General features: G+C 43.5%; 1 protein-coding gene across 3 annotated transcripts in view; it reads right to left on the reverse strand.

Moving 5' to 3' along the window:
* Positions 1 to 338: 338 nt before the first annotated feature.
* Positions 339 to 19,855, reverse strand: part of BLTP3A (bridge-like lipid transfer protein family member 3A) — a 51,693-nt gene continuing 32,176 nt past the window's right edge. For 2 of the 3 annotated variants that reach the window (XM_079933752.1, XM_079933754.1), the window contains 13 exons: positions 14,592 to 14,678; positions 13,905 to 14,075; positions 13,355 to 13,494; positions 12,807 to 12,948; positions 12,365 to 12,558; positions 10,700 to 12,156; positions 5,847 to 6,043; positions 4,038 to 4,192; positions 3,803 to 3,953; positions 1,665 to 1,927; positions 1,110 to 1,218; positions 878 to 984; positions 339 to 471 (listed from right to left, as the gene is read on the reverse strand). In XM_079933752.1, coding sequence (XP_079789878.1) covers positions 346 to 471; positions 878 to 984; positions 1,110 to 1,218; positions 1,665 to 1,927; positions 3,803 to 3,953; positions 4,038 to 4,192; positions 5,847 to 6,043; positions 10,700 to 12,156; positions 12,365 to 12,558; positions 12,807 to 12,948; positions 13,355 to 13,494; positions 13,905 to 14,075; positions 14,592 to 14,678 — 3,299 coding nt within the window. In that variant the 3' untranslated portion in view covers positions 339 to 345. The remainder of the gene's footprint in view (positions 472 to 877; positions 985 to 1,109; positions 1,219 to 1,664; positions 1,928 to 3,802; positions 3,954 to 4,037; positions 4,193 to 5,846; positions 6,044 to 10,699; positions 12,157 to 12,364; positions 12,559 to 12,806; positions 12,949 to 13,354; positions 13,495 to 13,904; positions 14,076 to 14,591; positions 14,679 to 19,855) is intronic. The other variant, XM_079933753.1, reaches the window with a different exon arrangement.

Here is a 19,855-nt window from a genome sequence, read left to right on the forward strand (position 1 = left end):
TTCACACAGGTGGAGCAAGCAAATGTCTCTGCTATGAAACCAGACGGTGAAATGACCCTACAGTGTTGAGGAGATTCCACCTAGTGTGCAGAGGGCCAAAAGGCTTTATACAGGAAATACGTGATGCCTGAGCCACACACAAAGCTGCCCCCAACTTCCTGGAACGTGGTAATACTTTGCCCTGTCTTCCATCCAAGTCAGAACTGCTAGTAGAAAGGACACCACGAGGAGTGAGTTGAGCATCCTTAGCTGACTTGTCCAACCCTGGATGGTGCCTGTCGCAGGTGGTGCGATTGCTGGTGATCTCCTCCTCTCTCCCTGGCACAGATGGCTGAGCCACTGCTGTCAGAGCTCAAAGAGGGGGTTATATTTCCTAATCTCCCGAAGAAGTTTCTCTTTATCCTGGTTGGCATGAGCCAATGCTTGTTTAGTTTCTATAAGTTCCTTTTGTAGGGTAGGCAGTTCTTGTACCTGAGGAACAATTAGTAATTCACAGTGAATAAATAAGGTAACACACCTTGCAGAAACATCCAGTAAGGGAACGAGGAGTAAGAATTCAAGCAGAACAACCCACAAGTTTGGTCAATGATCAAGAAAACCCAACTAGATATTTCCTAAGAGCCTAAACCCCTCTTCAGAGTTCATCAGTTGCAGGGACAGCAACAGGTGGAAGATGTCATCAGCAACTATTCATCTCCAGCTCCTGACTTACATCCTCTGTTCAGCATTTCTAGAAGCTGCTGCTAGGTGACAGGAACCCAGACCACCCAGCTGTACCCAGCACAAGCAACCTTTTCAGCCCTCTGAGTTTTACCCGCTTCTGTGATTACAGCCCCTAAGGGTTTATGGGAAAGGTACTGTTCAGTTATATCCTCACCTGTGGACCAAAAGCCTCCCCTGTGGGCACAGGAAACACCTGTTCTTTTGGGGGCTGCCTCTTCTCACTTTTAAGTACTTCGGCTGATGGTCTGTCCTGAGCAGCAGCTGGAAAAAAGTAAAGGTTCTAAATGACAAGCTGCCAGCAACGTGCAGACTATTCCTAGTTGTCACCTATTCCTTTACAGGAGCAAAAAGGCAGAGAAGCCGGGAGGCTGACAAGCCCAACTCACCGCCTATGTGGAACACACCGTCGTCACTCCGCTTCAGCACAACGTGCTCCACGGCTAGAGTGATGGGGATGGGGCCTGGAGAGGTCGGATAGATGGGGGGGATATCGTCCTATAGGAGAGAGAGAAACCACATGATGCCCCCAACCAGCTCAGAGCAACTTAGGTAACAAGCCATGCTTCCACCATTGAGCTGGAAGCACTTTTATGTCAAATGTATGTTTATCCATACATTCTTGTGAGATGTGAGAGGCATAATTGAGTCTCTCCCACTCTAGAGGTGGTGAGACTGAGGACCTGATAACCTAATGGGCTTGCACAGTCATGCTGCATGCCAAGGGTCAGGGCTAGAGACAAGATCCCCTCAGTTGAACTCAGGACTCTTTGCCAGCAACACATTTTTATGTACTACTGTAACACTGACAAAGAATGCTAATATGCATTTCCTCACTTGATCCTCATTACATTTTACAGGGACAGGAGAAGAAGTTAACAGCTGTCACTGCCAGAATCCCTTGCCTGACTAAGCCTAGGGTAAAACCCCAAAGTTCCTCTCACCTTTAGAGTGATCCTGGAGTTCAGGAGCTCAATCTGCATGGGAACTACCAGTGGGATCTCCTCATCCTCCAAGAAGGGCCCCAGGCCACTGAGCACCGAAGTGAGCAGCTCAAGGTCACAGCCCTGAAGCAAGAAACGTAGGAAGCCATTCTGTGTGGCCAGAGGGGAATGAACAGCTGCACCAGGCCCCACCTCAAAGCGAAGGCCTACAGCTGGCCTGATGTGGCCAGTCTTCAAAGTTGAGGCTTCCTGAAAGCTTTTGCCTTTGAGAAGAAAGACAGAAGGAAAACATATTAATTACTTACTAGCCAGTGATTGCTCTAAGCACTTTATATATATTTAATATTCCTAACAACCCTGGGCCAGAAGTATTATTATCATTCCCATTTTAGAGATGAAAGAACTACGGCACAGAGAGTAACTTGCCCAAAGTAACACAACTTGTAAGTAGCAAGGATACAATTTGCACGCGGGCAGCCTAACTGCAAAGACTGTGGGCTTGGCTACTTTGCTCTAATGCCTCTCATGACAGAAGGGATGTTAAGGACCAATAAAAAGCTGGTCTTGCTATGAATCAGAGGCACTGGGCTGATGGCCAAGGTAAAGCTCTTAAAACAGAGGACCCTTGGGAATTCCCTGGCGGTCCAGTGGTTAGGACTTGGCGCTTTCACTGCTGTGGCCCAGGTTCAATCCCCGGTCAGGGAACTAAGATCCCGCAAGCCACACAGCACAGCCAAAAACAAACAAACAAACAGAGGACCCTCAACTCTGCTAAATTTGATCATCTCTTCCTTTCTCCAAGTCTTGGTCTTCTCACCTCTCTCTGAGGAAGCCAAGCGGGATCTATGCTAATTTACTCAAAACTGCATAAAGAATAATCTCAGGTGTAGCCAAGGCTATGAAACAACTTACATACCTATATAAATGCAAATTGGTACAACCATTCTGGAAAACAAATTGGCATTATCTACTAAGGTTAAAGCTATACCTACCCTAATGACCTAACAATTATTTCCTCAGGAATATAAACCTGGAGAAACTCTCCAACATACATATCAGGAGACACGTACAAGGATGGGCATGTCAAGACAGCCCTATTTGAAATAGCAAAAAAACTGGAAACAACCCAAATGTCTGTTCAGAACAGACTGAAGAATAGTAACTAGAGTAATGGGTACAAGAGATATTTTGGGGGTGATGGTGATGGTTGTAGAACCCTGTAAGCTTACTAATATTTATCAAATTGTATACTTACAAGGAGTGAATTTCATAGTACGCATAAGCAGTTTTTAAAAAAGCAAAAAGTGGTATATTTCTACAATAGAATATTATATAGTAGTAAAAATGAATAAATTAGAGCTAACTCAACAACCTAGAAGAATCTGAAGAATATCATGGTACTTGAAATCACAAAAGAATACAAACTATGATTCCATTTAGAAAAACTTGAAAAACTGCAAAGCTAAATAATACATTGATACAAACACATGCAGAAGAATTGTAAAACAAGAGAATGAGAAATACAAAATTCAGGACAGTGATTCCCTATGATAGGTGAGAGGCAAGAGGAAGGTTCTGGAGAGGGACTCCCGGGGACTTCAAAGTTAATGGTACTGTTCTATTTACTAAACTAGGTAGTGGGTACATGGGTTCATTGTACTGTTGTTATTTTATACCTTATATATATTTTACAAGTATTCTTTAGTATCTACTCAATATTTTAAAAAAAATTTTTAAACAAAGCATGTAGCTTAAGCCCAGATTTTTCCTGTCATCTTTTAAAGTATAAATGATAATTCACATCAAAGGACTGAATCAGAAGTTCCCTGATCAGATATAGCTTGATGTTAGCAGCCTCACAAAGAAGTGGACACAGTCCTCATGTATAAGCATAAGGAGCACCTGGGAGGTGAGGACGCAGACTAGCCTACTGAGTACAAAACCCCAGAAAGAGCTCTGGGAGGCTCCTTGCAAGGAGACTTCATTAGACTTCTTCCTCCCCCTAATCGCTGCTGGAGAGAAGCGCCAAGGGCTTGGCACTAAAGTAGCTGCCCTTGGAGCACAGTGACAGGAGCAAGTCAAGCTATGGATGCCCCAGAAAAATCCCACCAGCTCTCCTGCAATCCCACCATCCTCACCTGGGCACTGTCCATGCAGGAACTGCCAGAGTCCCACGGTGCCTAGCTGCTGGAGGGTCAGCTCCTCTGCTTGCAGGGCCACAGTCAGGTCCTCACCACGTACCTCAATCCCCAAGGACACCTCATTCACCTTCAGGACCAGAACTGAGACCTGTAAAAGGAGACTCCCTTAGCTGAGTCCCAAGCTTCCAGCTTAGAGCCTACCCTCTGCAGAGAAGAAAATAGAACAGCTGACCAGGTGAAGATGAAGGTCTTCCCCACTGGGTGAGGCTGAACTCTTGGCCTCTGGTGACCCCTGGCCATAACTATCTGCAACAGGGCTCCCTTGAACACCAGCACTGTCTAAGACATTGGGAAGAGTTCCTGGCGGAAGAGATTCTCGACCAGACTCTGCATAAGAAAGATAACAAAAGAATTTGAGAGTCAAAAAATTCTATTCAAATCCAATCTCTAAAAACAGTGACAACTGTAAAAATAAAACATTTATGACACTCATGAGACAACTGGAAATTTGAAGACTAACTAGATATTTAATGAATTTAGGGAATTATTGTTAATTTTTAAAAAGACAATGGTATTTGGTCACCTTAAAAAAAGTCTGTAAATGGAAGCAAACTAAGTGTCTATGGACGGATAAATGGTTAAACAAAATGTGGTATAAACATACAACAAATAATGGTCTTAAAAAGGAAGGAAATTCTGACACATGCTACATACAACGTAAATGAACCTTAAGGACATTTTATGTGAAATGAAACAAGCCAGTCACGTATGGTTCCATTTATGTGAGGTACCCAGATGGTCAAATTCATAGAGACAGAGAGTAGAATGGTTGCCAGGGGCTGGTGGAAGAGGGAATGAGGAGTTATTGTTTAATGGGTATAGAGTTTTGCAAGATGAAAGAGCTCTGGAGATGGATAGTGGTGACGGTTGTGCAATGATTTGAAGGTAATTAATGCTACTAAATTATAGTTTAAAATAGTTAAGATGGTAAATTTTATGTTATGTGTATTTTACCATAATTTTAAAAATATTTTAATATTTAAAAAATTTGTATTTTCTAGAGATGCCAAATGAAAATATTTATGGATAAAATGATATGTTTCGGATTTGCTCCAAAATAATATGGGAGGAAGGGAAGTGGGCAGAAGAATATATAAAACAAGAATGGCCATGAGTTCTTAATATCTGAAGCTAGGTAATGGGTATATGAAGGTTCGCTATTTGAATCTTTTTTTTTTTTTTTGAGGTACACGGGCCTCTCACTGTTGTGGCCTCTCTCGTTGCAGAGCACGGGCTCCAGACGCGCAGGCTCAGCGGCCATGGCTCAAGGGCCCAGCCGTTCCGCGGCATGTGGGATCTTCCCGGACCGGGGCACGAACCCGTGTCCCCTGCTTCGGCAGGCGGACTCTCAACCACTGCGCCACCAGGAAAGCCCTGATTCTGTCTATTTTTAAATATTTGGATTTTCCCATAAGAAATTAATAATAATAACAAAACAAACATGGATATATACCATCCAGCTTAAGAAACAGTACATTCTCTTTTTATTTTCATTTAGATACTCTTAAGGTGCGATTTTAAAAGTTTTCATTTCAATAAGCTGAAAGAACTAGTGTTAACTCCTAGTGGTGATTAATCTAATGCCTAAAGGTTACTTGTTTTATCATAGACAAAAAGCTCCTAGTTATTTTCCAACAATAAAATACATAGTTTAGGCAAAAAGCAGACAACAAACACACACACCATTGATACGGCCACAGAATTAGTCTTACCGCCACAGCTACATGGCTGTAAGACTAGCGCTCTCTTCTTTGAGTGTTGTTCTGTGATAAATGTCAAGTACTAATCAATAACCTAGAAGATGTGGGGATAAAGTCAGAGCCACAAATCCACTAAAATTTCTCTTCTTTTGGTTTTCTGATTAAGAAAATGTCTACATTATCAAATCTCAGCTCCTTTTGCATCCTGCTGGTCTGAATACAGGCATCAGAAAGAACACTCTTGGGGCTCTACAACTCTGCCCGGCTCTGCTTCCACTTACCAGACTCCAAGAGCATCACAAAGCTCTCACTGCCATCACTGTCCACTGAAATCCGGTCTTCAGGGCCACTGTTATCCAATGAGACACCATCAAATGACTGCTGAGATACTGTCCTCTTCATGGAGAAAAATCGGAGTCGGGCAGCTCCTCCACCTACAGGGGCTGCCACCCCCTCATCTATCTTGGCCATGGGCTCCCTGTTTAAAAAACAAAAACAAAACCCACAAATGTGGCTTAGGAGGTATGTTGTTCCATTCCCTTGCAATACCCATCCTTTTCAGCCCAGAGCGTTATTGTATACATAAACTTTGATGTCAATTATTACCCGCTACAAGACCACTTTTCAACTGCTGGCCTTTCTGAATCCCCATATTCCAGCATTTCAAACTGCATAGGCAGTTCTCCCATATCAAATGTCAAGGTTATTCAGGTCATCCCATGTACAGAAGAGACCAACTACCTACAGCCCTGGTGCTTGTGAATGGTACCTGAAACCCATGTTCATTCCTCAAGTACTTACTGAATAACCTCTGCATACAAGGCACCGGGCAGTGGTGGGGAGTGATGAATAAGACATCCCCTGTCCTCAAAGAATGTACATTCTATCAGGAGAGAGGAGACTTATACACAAATAACCTTATATGGTAGTAAGTCACACACACCGTAAGAGGGACAGGGATACAAGCCAAAGGCTAGGCAATACCAAAGAGGGGAAAGGATGAAGAGAACGGCTCTGTGGAAAGAGATTATGTTTGAGGTGGTCCTTGAAGGACTGTGAAAGAGATGATGAAGAGGGCCTTCCATGGGGAAGAAACAGCATGAGCAAAGGCATGGAGCCAGAAAACGAAATGTACCTTTGGAGACTAGTAAAGAGCTCAGCTCAGCTGGAGCGTAAGTTTTGTCGGGGGAGAGCAATAGAAGATAAAGTTAGAAAGGTTTCTTTAAAGAAACCTTTAAAGACCTTATGTGCCCACCTCTGATTTTATTTATAGGTGAAGAAACTGACTCAGTCCCAGTTAAAGGTAGAATTAAGAAGAACCCAAGTCTCCTAACTTCTTGCTAAGTGCTTTTTTCACTTTACCACATGAGTGGCAGCCAGATTATAGAAAACCCTGGACAAAAGATAACGCATGAAAGTGCTCTGAAAACTGTGAAGTGCAGGAGGCATACAGGAAATCTCTGTACTGTCTACTCAATATTGCTGTGAAGCTAAAACTGCTCTAGAAAATAGTCTATTTTAAAAAACTGTAAAGTGCCATATGGATATATCGTAATAACTGATTACACCACACTAAGAAGTTCAAACTCAATTCAGGGAGAATAAAGAAAAAGCCAGAAGGCTTTAGAAAAGGGAAATAACAAGATCATACCTGTGGTTTAAGAAGTTTGACCTGGGACTTCCCTGGTGGCGCAGTGGTCGAGAATCTGCCTGCAAATGCAGGGGACATGGATTCGAGCCCCGATCTGGGAAGATCCCACATGCCGCGGAGCAACTAAGCTCGTGTCCCACAACTACTGAGCCTGCGCTCTAGAGCCCGCGAACCACAACTACTGAGCCTGCGTGCCACAACTACTGAAGCCCGCACGCCTAGAGCCTGAGCTCTGCAACAAGAGAAGCCACCGCAACGAGAAGCCCACGCACTACAACGAAGAGTAGCCCCCGCTCACCACAACTAGAGAAAGCCCGCACGCAGCAACAAAGACCCAATGCAGTCAAAAATAAATAAACAAATTAATTAATTAATTAATTTAAAAAAAAAGAAGTTTGACCTGCCTTTTCCAAATATGCTAGCGAGGGAAAGATATTCAATGAGGAAATCAACTAATAGTTCACTAAAATAGTCCACATGTGGGAGCAGACAGGAGAAACAGATGTGAGACTCCCTAGAGCTGTGCTCCCAGCGTCATCCTCAGACGAACATTATCATCTAAAGGGGAACTCATTAGAAATGCAGCTTCTCAGGCTCTGTCTCAGACCTACTGGACGAGGAACTCTGGGGACAGGGCTCAGCACTCTGTGTTTTAACAAGCCTCCAGATGATTCTGAAGCATGCTTAAGTTTAAAAGTATGGTCAGAACCTGACAAATGCCTGGAAGAGGCAGAGCTTGAATGAGCAAAGGAATGATGCCACCAAAAAAAGAAAGAAAAAGAGAACTGGCCGGGGGAGGGAGGGATAAGGAATTTATTCTTTTATATATGTGAGGTTCAAGGCACCCCTGGGAGATCAATGTGGAGCTATGGGCAGTAGATAGTTTTAAAGCAAGAGCAGGGGAGGGGAGGGAAGTTAGGACTGAAAATAAGGGCTCTCGCAGACGTGAGGAGATGGACAAAATAACTTAGAGCGAAAGTACAGCTGATCCTTGAACAACACGGGTTTGAACTGCACAGGTCCATTTATATGCAAATTTTTTTCAAGAGTAAATACTATAGTACTGCACAATCCACAGATGGTTGAATCTGTGGATGCGTTGGAACCACTTATATGCAGGAACCTCTTATAGGTAAGGCCAACTATAGGTTACATGCAGATTTTCAACTGCACAGAGATTCAGTGCTCCTAATCACCACATTGATCAAGGGTCAAATGTATTCAAAAATGCATTTGAGTGATATAAACCTTCTGAAAGTTTGGCAAATACATCAAGAACCTTAAAATGTTTGTAGTGTTTGACCCAATAATTCCACTTCTGGGTTTTATTCTAAACGTTTAGATATGCATAAGGAGTAATGTTCACAAAAATAGGGACGTTTAACACAGCCTTGGTTTTACCTGAGAAAAAATTGGAAACAGACTAAATGATGCCCCCCAGAGAGTGGACTGGATGAATAACTTATGATACACCCATCTGCAAGAATATAATAGAGCAATTAAAAATTATATGTTCAAATACCTCATGAATGGGGAACTATTCACAATAAATCATAAAGAGAATAAAACTGGAAAATTTCTATATTATATAGAAATAATATAAATACACAAATATTATAAAATAATATTTGGGTATTTTATATGAGTAGGCACATGTAAGCATTCTCATGGATACACAAATATGTATAGAAAAATTGGAAGCAAACAGATGCAATGTAAATAATGGCTATCTCTGGATAGTGTCATTACAAGTGACTCTTAACATTTTCTTCTTATTCTTTTATTTTTCCACACTGTCAATGAAATGAACACAAATCATTTTTATAATTTAAAAAATAAAAATTATGACAAAAGCGATCAGAATATGGACAGCCTAGTGCTGTGGAACAGTTCCATTTACAGGATAAAAGGAAGAAGAGAGCAGCCAAGGGAAAAGAAAAGACTCCTTCCAAGAAGTGCGAGGAACTGACCAGCAAGGCTGGTCCGGAATGAACTGACCAGCAAGGCTGACTGCACAGAGTCGTCCTGGAAAAAGATGACTGAGAAAAGGCCACTGGCCTGGGCAGTTAGGAAGTCACTGTTGGTGTTTCAAACAGAGTTTGTATCACACACCTTCCTTTTCTCCTTTTTACCTCTCCTCTTTTCCCATCTCCCTTACTTTTCTCTAATTAGAAAAGGCAGCACATTAGGTGATTGGGAGTCCAGGCTTTCAATCCTCACCCCACCACTCACAAGCTGTGTGATCTTGAGCAAGTTTCTTACCTCTCTGAGCCTCAGTTTTCTCACCTGTAAAATGTGGAGTGATATTAGGACCTGCCTTATAGGGTTCTTACAATAATTCAATGCATTAATATTGTTAATATTTAGGACAAGGCCTGACACATAGAAAGTACTCAATAAATGTTGCCTAGTATTATTACATAATTAATCCTTTAAGCTTTCCTCCTCTTTCCTCCTAGGCTATCTAGGCCTAGCAGGTACTAGTATACCCGCAGGCATTGCTTTGAGACACACTTAAGAAAATCCACTTAGACAAAAGTTCTAAAGCCACTGATCTTCAAACCATGGTCCCCAAACCACTAAGTGTCCCAGCAAAGATTTCCCATAGTTTTCATTATCTTTCCTAAAACCACAGGCACCCATGGAAAAATCTATACCTTCCCACTCTTCTGACTGTGCATTTCTGTGTTTTCTGCTTACTCCCCACTGTAGCCCCGGCATCTAACACAGAGCCTGGCACACAGTAAGGGCTCAAAAAATACTTGTTGAACGGATGAGTGAAATTCTTCCTTCTCTATTACTCTGACAGATATTGATAAGGTGTACCAGAAAGAGCAAGTTCAAAGCCCCAGCTTTTCTAGTTATAAGATACAGGATCCATGGGCTCATCCTCTCTGAAGCTTCCATTTCCTCAGTTATAAACTGGGGATACAAACATCTGCAGCGACCTCCCCGAGCTGCTGTGGGGATTACATCAAATAAAATACTATATGAGAGCCCACTGAAAAGAATAAAATATCATACAGATGCCAGGTATTATTATTCTGATACAGCATAGCTGTATCAATAACAGTGAATCAGTGAAAGAGGAGATAGCTTGATGCTAAGAAGCAATAAATGTTGACTTGAAAACTGCCCAAGACCAGGCTAAGATATATGGAGGCATGAGAAAATCCATGGGATTTTGTTATTTTATTGCAATTTCTGGTTCTTCCCCTATCACAGAATTAGGTGTAGTCCCGAAAGTAAAGTCCCTCTGACTGGTATGCCTATATCCTCTAAGTAGCCTGAAAGTTCTTCCACTGCTCTACAGGCAGCTCTGAAAACTAAAGGCTTTGCCACATTAACTAGGCCATTCCATGTACGCTCCTGGACCACGCGGTGCTTCCCAATCTACAAGTGCACATGGCAGGAGGCCTGAGCCCAATGGCCAGAGCTAGGAGGGAGAGAGGAGGTGAATGAAGGAGGCAGAGAACCACTCACTTGGCTGGGGGCAGAGACAGCATCTTGTGCATGGTGGAGGTCATTCGGTCTCTGCCCAGACTGAAGGCATCCTTAGTCAGAGACATAGCTTCCTTGGTGAGGTCCATGGTGGCATGTAGAGCCTCCTTTGTGGCATCCTTGGTCATGTGAATAGCACTTGATAATTCTCCCTCAATGTTCTTCAAGGGGATGAGCTCGCCCTGTCCATTCACAGCAGTATCCTTGCCCCCTGGGGGCTTCAACTCAGCTGGTGAGCTAGGTGCCTGGGCGCTGCTCAGTCCCTTGTCCTGTAAGGAATCAACTGCCTCATGGCCCTTCCCTGCCTCCTGCTGTGCAAGAGAATCTGAGTCCTGCACTTCTCCATTGCTATGGAGAGGCAGTGGCCTATCCTGGGATGCATCCAGATTTTCAACGTCAGTGTCCTCCAGAACCTTCCTGGGGCTTGCTGGGCCCTGTTCTGAGGAGGCATCAGACTTCAGCTCCCTATCCTCTGAAGGAGACAGCTCTGAATCTACAAGGCTCGTAGTATCTGAACCCTCAGAGTCAGCTTCGACAGCGCCAGGGACAGGATGCATGAGCAGAGCCACCTCAGCACTGGGGAAGAGGACGCCAATGCAAGCTGTCTGGTCCTGCAGAGGAGACCCAGTCATGGCCTCGGTATCCTTAGTAAGCTGCTCCTGAAGACCCTGGAGCACCTCCTTCAGGCGGAGGAGAGCCAAGTACTGGTAGTGGTCAAGCCTCACTCGGACATGCTCAGGCGAGTGTATGAGCACATGTACATCTGCCGCGTCCTCCAGCTCTGTCAGAGGCCCTTTGTTATCCACACTACTGCTGCCTTCTTTCAGAATTTCCATGACTTCTGTAAGGCCTGATAGGCTTTTCAAATCATGCTCAGTCTTTGACCTCTGATGGGACACAGTGTCAGGGGCAAGGGCCTCAGAATGGACAGGACTGCCAAAGCTGGCGGATGCTTTCAGCCTCCCTTCTGTGGCCATAAGGAGCTTTCGTGCCTGGGCTTGCTGCCAGCGGAGGGGTAGGCAGGCCCAAATCGACAAGGGGAAGGGGGCCACAAAATTCAAGGAATGGCCTTTGAAGTTCTCTGTTCCCTCAAAGTCCAAGGAGATCTGGGTGAAGTGGATGGACCAGAGATCCTGGGAAGCCTTAAGCCTCTGGGGAGGGAGGGCACTAGATTGAGGGAATCGGGAATCCACCTGGAAGGCGTGATGCAAAAACAGCATGTGCAGAAGGCTAAAGCCGCCTGGCACCTTGGGAAACTGAACATAATTGGAATGAAAGAACTCAGCAGCAGCAAAACCCCGGAAGAGACTCTGAAGGTCTGGACAGCTACAATGTGGGGCGTGACGTGTATTGGTGGCAGTCACGCCTGATGCAGAGAAGACAAGGGCCTGGGGACGGTGCAGCCCAGCCCGCTCTCTCTTCTCCAGCGGGAAGCTCACCTTCAGAGAGAAAATGAAACCCAATTCAGAATGGCCAGCTGAGCAACTCTGCAACCCACCATTAATACACACGTGAAAGACCATTTGGGCTGTAAAACTGCTTTCCTTACTTCTATCAAATGGACAGAGCAGAACCTTGGATTATAGCCATGGTAGAAGTGCAGCTGTGGCTGCCAACAGGGAACAAAAATCCCACTCTCTACCCTACCTTCAACCAGAAGGCATCCAGTCGGATGTCCAAGTGTTCATCTTTCTGGCTTGAATCTTCCAGTTTGTAGATAGCTTTGAACTGCTCCAAGCTGCGGTATAAATCCAGGCAGAAGAGGTTTCCCCAGAGCAAGCTGACAGGATCCATAGTAAATGTCAGACCATTTAACTGAATGTAAAGATTGGGACAGGGAACTGGAAAGCAGAGAAAAAAAGAAACCATGAATGAAGTAGCAGCTCGACTCTCACTTATCAGCTAATATTCATTTTATTATCAAAGGTATATATTTACACAGGGAAGAGTTTTCAACAAAGGTGTGCTAAACTAACTCAAACACTTAAAACTCCAAATGACAAACAGAATATAAGCAGAGAGCCCCCGAGGAGGACAAATGCGAAGAGCAAGAGCAAGACAGTAAGGACTGACCAGAGCAGATGCTTACCTGGCAGCTCCTGATTATCGGGGAAGTAATACTCTGTGAACTCAATATGAATGGCAGAGACCTGAGTGGGGAGGTTGTGAAGTTTCCGACTGCAGGAAAGGAGTGCCGATGGCTTCTTACTTGGCTGTCCAGCTGTAGAAACCTATGCAATCACGAGTTGCTGTTAGCATCTATACAGCACCCAGAATAGAATTTCCTCAATTTCCTCTGAGATAGGAGGATAAAGCCTCTACAACTCTTCCAAAGTCTGTCACAGGGAGCAGAGTGCTCTTCACGCAGATTCCAGGCATTCTCACACCTGACTAACACTATCTACGAGTTCGTTTTTTCAGTGAAAGGTTTGTAGTGGGGTATTCAGAGGAAAGTGGGGAATCCCAAGTCCTGATCTCAGCAGTCACACTCAGAAAGAAACAGACCAAAGTGTCAAATCCACCTGGAAGGGAGGGAAGCAGCCTCCGAATTCTACAACCTTGATCACATTTGTTGCATTCCAAATGAACTGCTCCACCCCTTTCCAGCCCTGTTTCCCTGTGTCATGGGCTCCTTACCTGGTGGACGTCCAAGTCATCCACCCGTATTACCAAGCAGCTAGAGCGTAGGCGATTCCATGCTGGAGGCCGAAAGACAGCCTGTCGGCCCTGAGAGGGGCTTCTCTCAAGCGGGTTCTTTTGAGGACTGGAGAGAGAATCTAAATAAAAATAAGGAGGTGGGAAAAAGAATCAGATACACTCAACTATCATCATTAATAGAATTCGGAAAGTAAAAACCCTAAGATCATTAATGCTATATGTAGGAAAGAGTTTAACACTGGCAAGCTCCAGGACGGAACTCAAAAACTATTCTCTCCTTCAGACCAAGGCAACGGCCTATTAAATAGAGAAGCTAACAACCTCTCTTCCACACTGCAGCTATCCCTGGAGACAAACAGGACTCCGTAAAGAAAAAAGTCACAGATGTCTCTCCGTGGGATAAAGTTGGAATAATCAGCTGGGAGTAAGTTGGGATAATTAGCCAGTCCAGTGCTTTATTGCCACTGATACTCAAAGGTAAATGTCAAGAGGCAAAGCAACAGGAGTCCTCCAGCTCCTCATAACCCACCTGCTTTCCTCCGGAAGGGAGAGTCTACCCCCAGGTGCCAGGGTGGTTTCAGACCTGTCTCCTCGTGCCACTTCTCCATTTTACTCTGAAATTCCATCACCAGCTTCTGGGCCCACTGGCCTCGGGTCTCCATGGCCTCACAGTGACGTACCCAATGTTTGCAGCTATCGCCTGTGCGATAAAGCAAAAAGATTTTAGTCTAAGATCATGACCCAATGTTACAAATTTTCTTTTCCATTGGTATAGTTTTCCATAATTCAGAATCTGATCCCTCACCGCCAATCCAAAATTCTCTGGGATAAGTAAAAATTATCTAGTGAGAGCACTCAAGTTCTTCTGGATTCTATATGTGATTTTTCCCTAGGGTTCCCTAAAGGCCAGCTGCTGACTTTTGCCATCTTTGACCATGGACCACTGGAGAGGCTCTAAAACTAGTGCAAGTAAGGGGTAGAGCACAGAATCAAAAGCAACATCTCAGACACTGCCTCCCCTCCTACTGCTTCGCATCAACAGTGGACCCTGCAAGTTTCCAGAAGATGTCCTCTTGAAAAGGACTATTGCCAACACCTCTCTGAGCATGTGCTGCAATCCCTGGCACCCTTCTGCTGGGCAGTCAGGGATGAACCCAGGCATATGGCCTCAATACCTAGGCCACGCTAAAACTGCACCCATTCAGAATTCTCCTACCTGCCCAGTGGAAGGGGTAATAGTCAAATGCCATCTTGCGAAAGGTAAGCTGCATTGCACCACCCATGAGTCTGTTTGCAGAGACACCTACAAAGAAAAATAAAGGTGAACAGCAGCAGAAGAAACAGAGGCCTAAACACCACTTGAAGCACTTAAAAGTCCTCCTAAGGGTCAGCTCCAAAGCCTGGCTGATACATAAGTGTAGCCGAAAGGCCATGATGTCAGGTGATTTGCAAGGCTGAGGCCCTCCTCTTTTGAATTGCAATGGACATGCTCTAAAAGATTTTTTTTTTTAAAGCATATTCCACTGTCTCTGTAAATGGCTGTCAGATTTCTGGAAAGACAAAAGAAACTGCAAAACTCAGGATTCTGGAATTCCAGTCCTAGGTCTCCCACAGGCACACTTGACAACCTTGATTGGTTCCCCCAAACCTGGCAATACTAGTATTGCTGCCCCGCAGCACAACACCTGGAGAGGCATAAGCCAAACTCCCCAAAAAGCAGGACCCATATTACTTCCTTCCATATCTTAGCTAAAGCTGTGATACATAAGACTGTCATTACACACTGTACATATGAAGTACCATGGAACACTAAAAACACTGCACTAACAAGGACATTATAAACATACAGAATAGTGTAGATAAACTGAATTTTTTTGCAATAAGTCAAATATTCTATTGTTTATCTTGAATTTACATTTAATTCTTACTAAATGAATGAACTTTCCATGTTTCTGTCTTATCTCTCCAACTAGACTCTAAGAACTGTAAGAACAAGGACTATTTCTTCTACATATGTGTGTTGTCTAACCTACCCTGTTCTGCACTTCCCTCCTATCCCTTCCATCCTATTTCCAGGTGAAGGGAAATACCATGGGACCTTCTAGCTGTAAGCTGGTACATCTACAACCAGGAGGGTCATTTCCATCCACTCTAGATATCACCACACCAAGGTTCTGGACTAATCACCATCCTATTAGGAGATACACCTACACCTGTGTTCCTGTTGTTCAAACTTTTTGTCATAATTACCACCTCACAGGAGCCTGTTTAGCTATTTTTTTCCTAATTGTCCCTTCTCCATGAAATTTAATACCACAGATATACTGTATACCTTATGTACTATATGTCTACCTGTGCTTTATACATAAAAAGAATAAGAATAAAGCTTATTCCTTTTATTCAATGTCAGGTTAAGAAAGACTAAATAATTCTTTTAAGTTAAAGTTAAGGGACTTCCCTGGTGGCACAGTAATTAAGAATCCACCTGCCAATGCAGGGGACACAGGTTCGAGCCCTGGTCCGGGAAGATCCCACATGCCATGTGGCAACTAAGCCTGTGCGCCACAACTACTGAGCTTGCACTCTAGAGCCCACACACCACAACTACTGAAGCCCGCATACCCTAGAGCCCAGGCGTCACAACTACTGAGCCCATGCGCCACAACTACTGAAGCCCGTGCAGTCTAGGGCCCATGTGCCGCAACTACTGAGCCCGCGTGTTGCAACTACTGAAGCTCGCACGCCTAAAGCCCATGCTCCACAACAAGAGAAGCCACTGCAATGAGAAGCCCAAGCACCGCAATGAAGAGTAGCCCCCCGCTTGCTGCAGCTAGAGAAAGACCACCACATAGCAACGAAGACCGAAAGCAGCCAAAAAATTTTTTTAAAAGGTTAAAAAATAAAGTGTGAAAAGTTAAATTTAAAATTTTAAAGCTATTAATATTTAACTTAAGTTTATAACTATATCTGCTGAGTAACTTTTATATATATATTATTTATTTATTTATTTTTGGCTGCATTGGGTCTTTGTTGCTGTGCGCAGGCTTTCTTTAATTGCGGCGAGTGGGGGCTACTCTTCAATGTGGTATGTGGGCTTCTTATTGCGGTGGCTTCTCTTGGTGCAGAGCACAGGCTCTAGGCGAATGAGCTTCAGTAGTTCTGGCACGCAGGCTTCAGTAGTTGTGGCTCACAGGCTCTAGAGCGCAGGCTCAGTAGTTGTGGAGCACGGGTTTAGTTGCTCCGCAGCATAGGGGATCTTCCTGGACCAGGGCTTGAACCCATGTCCCCTGCATTGGCAGGCGGATTCTTAACCACTGCACCACCAAGGAAGCCCTGTTGAGTAACTTTTAATGTAATTTATTTCTTATATAAATTATAATGTATAGAATCACATATGTAATTTAGTAATTTATATAAATACATAATAGTGACATAATCCAATTTTAATTATTCAAAATTATTTTTGATAAAATAAAGTTTTTAAATTAATTTCTTAAAATTATTATTTTGTTAGCTTTTAACTTTTGCTTAACATGAGAAAATAACTTTAGCTTAACTAGGTGCTAGATATTCAGATAGTGTCAATATTTTTCCTTTTCAACATTTAATTAAATTATTGATTTGTTGAACAATTTGTAGAATTAAATAATAAAATATAAACTATTTTTATTTAATTCTCAAAGTTCAAATCACAAAAGTACTAAGGATTAAATATAAACAACACTGATGAGGCAGCCAATGACAGCTGCTAGCTATGTACAGGCCACCTCTCACCATCTGACTTTGAGATCAAGCAATAGATAAAGTCCTCTAATCACAGCCATCTGTTTGCCATAGTTTATAGCCCTGATCTTCCATGAACTCAACATCAGTGTTGCTCATATGATACCCAAGAAAACTCAATAAGAGAAATTAAATACTAAGAAATAAAATTCTGTCAATAAGGTTAAGCACTGTTATATCTAAGTTTTTTTTTCACCCCCACCCCTCACCAAAGAACCAATTTTCAACGTCCAGAATAGGCAAACATCAAGACAGAAAGATCAGTGGTTGCTTAGAGCTGCAAAATGGGGACTGTCATCTAATGGGTACAGAGTTTCTTTTACGGATGACAGAAAGTTTCTAAAATTAGATTGTAGTAATGATCACATAACCCTATGACTATACTTTAAAACACTGAGGTGTAGGGGCTTCCCTGGTGGCGCAGTGGTTGAGAGTCCGCCTGCCGATGCAGGGGACACGGGTTTGTGCCCCGGTCCGGGAGGATCCCACATGCCGCGGAGCGGCTGGGCCTGTGAGCCATGGCCGCTGAGCCTGTGCGTCCGGAGCCTGTGCTCCGCAACGGGAGAGGCCACAGCAGTGAGAAGCCCGCGTACCGCAAAAAAAAACCCCAAAAAACACTGAGTTGTATATTCTAAATGGGTAAATTGTACGGTATATGAATGATATCTCAATAAATATGTATCTGTTTAAAATAAAAGAGTGGATTTTTACCTGCTGTGGGGAGATATCATCCCAGTTGAACGTGCATGACCTAGGCTACTGGAGGGAGAGGGTTTCACAGCCATGCTCCCTCTATTGGATTTATTTGGAACTAAAAGAACAATAAACTACACGACTGAACATATTAAAATAAGGTTTAGAATAGAAATCAAATATAATTACCCATTATCAACATATTTAATTATAAACACATAATCATATATGACACATAAATGGTAAATAGTGTACATAAATGACTAAAATTCTCCAGTGAGATGGTGGGAGAGGATAGCCCAGCCTGAAGAGAGATGAAGAAAGCTTTGGCTCACAGCCCTTATCCTGAGAGAGATAACTAAAAAGAGGCAGATGACCCTCTTTTCCCCATCAACCACCCTCCTCCTCCCAGAAGCCTGAAGGGTGAGCTGCTCCAGTTTGATTTTAAGAGACAGTGCTGCCCCACTGCAAGCCAAGCCGTCCCCAGTTACCCACCAAGTTTTCAATAACTTCACCTCCAATACCAAGGCTATAGTGTCCCTTAATGAAAAAGCAGACAGATGTAGCCTTCAAGGAGTCCCTAGAGCAGCATTATCTAAAAGAACTTTCTGTGATGATGGACATCTTCTATGGTCCATAGATTATAACGAGTACTTGAAATGTTGTTGGTATAAATGAGGAACTGGATTTTTAATTTTATTTAATTTTGATTTTAATTTAAATAGTCACATGTGGCTACTGGCTACCATTTGGACAGAGAGTTCTAGAGCAATGCTATCCAATAGAAATGTAACATAAGCCATATAAGTAATTTAAAATTTTCTAGTAGCTACATTAAAAAAGTTTTTTTAAAAAAGTGAATTTAATTTTAATATTACACATTATTTAAACCAATATACTCCAAATACTATCATTTCAACATGTAATCAATATGAAAATAATTATTAAGGTATTCTACACTCGTTTTTTGTACTGTATCTTCGAAATCCCAGGTGTATGTTACACTTGCACTCCATCTCAATTTGGATCAGCCAATATTTCAAGTGCCCAACAGTCATATGTGGCTAGTGGCTGCCATATTGGACAGGACAACTCCAGAGAATCTTAGCACCCTTTCCATAACACCTAGTTCTCCCTTCCCCTTTCTTCCCAAATCCAAGGAGAAGAATCAAACTCACAAGAACTCTTTGTGTTCCTTGCCCCTTCACAGAGTCATCTGCCACACCTGGGTATGGTTGGCTGGGATTTATCCCTCTATCTAAAAATATCTTATCCAGTGCTTCCCTGGTGGCGCAGTGGTTAAGACTCTGCCTGCCAATGCAAGGGACACGGGTTTGAGCCCTGGTCTGGGAAGATCCCACATGCCGCGGAGCAACTAAGCCTGTGAGCCACAACTGCTGAGCCTGCGTGTCTAGAGCCTGTGCTCCACAACAAGAGAAGCCACGACAATGAGCAGCCTGCGCACCGTGATGAAGAGTAGCCCCCGCTCGCCGCAACTAGAGAAAGCCTGCGCACAGAAACGAAGGCCCAACACAGCCATAAATAAATAAATAAATTTATTTTAAAATAAATAAATAAAATAAAAATATCTCATCCAAAACTTCCCTAAAATCCACCAAGTGGATTCACTTAGCTTAATAAATACATGCGGGCTTCAGGGAAGGCTAGTCATTCACCTCTGATTGCAGGACCCTGTTAAATGAAGAGGACAGTGCTATACGCCCTTATCAGGCAAAAGGACGAAACTCTCAATAATGTATTTTTGTTTGTTTGTTTGTTTTTTGGGTTTTTTTTTGCGGTACGCGGGCCTCTCACTGTTGTGGCCTCTCCCATCTGAGAGTACGGGCTCTGGACACACAGGCTCAGCGGCCATGGCTCACGGGCCCAGCCGCCCTGCGGCATGTGGGATCTTCCCGGACCGGGGCACGAACCCGTGTCCCCTGCATCGGCAGGCGGACTCTCAACCACTGCGCCACCAGGGAAGCCCTCAATAATGTATTTTTA

The sequence above is a fragment of the Stenella coeruleoalba genome (assembly GCF_951394435.1).
Source record: "Stenella coeruleoalba genome assembly, chromosome: 10".
Lineage (NCBI taxonomy): Eukaryota > Metazoa > Chordata > Mammalia > Artiodactyla > Delphinidae > Stenella > Stenella coeruleoalba.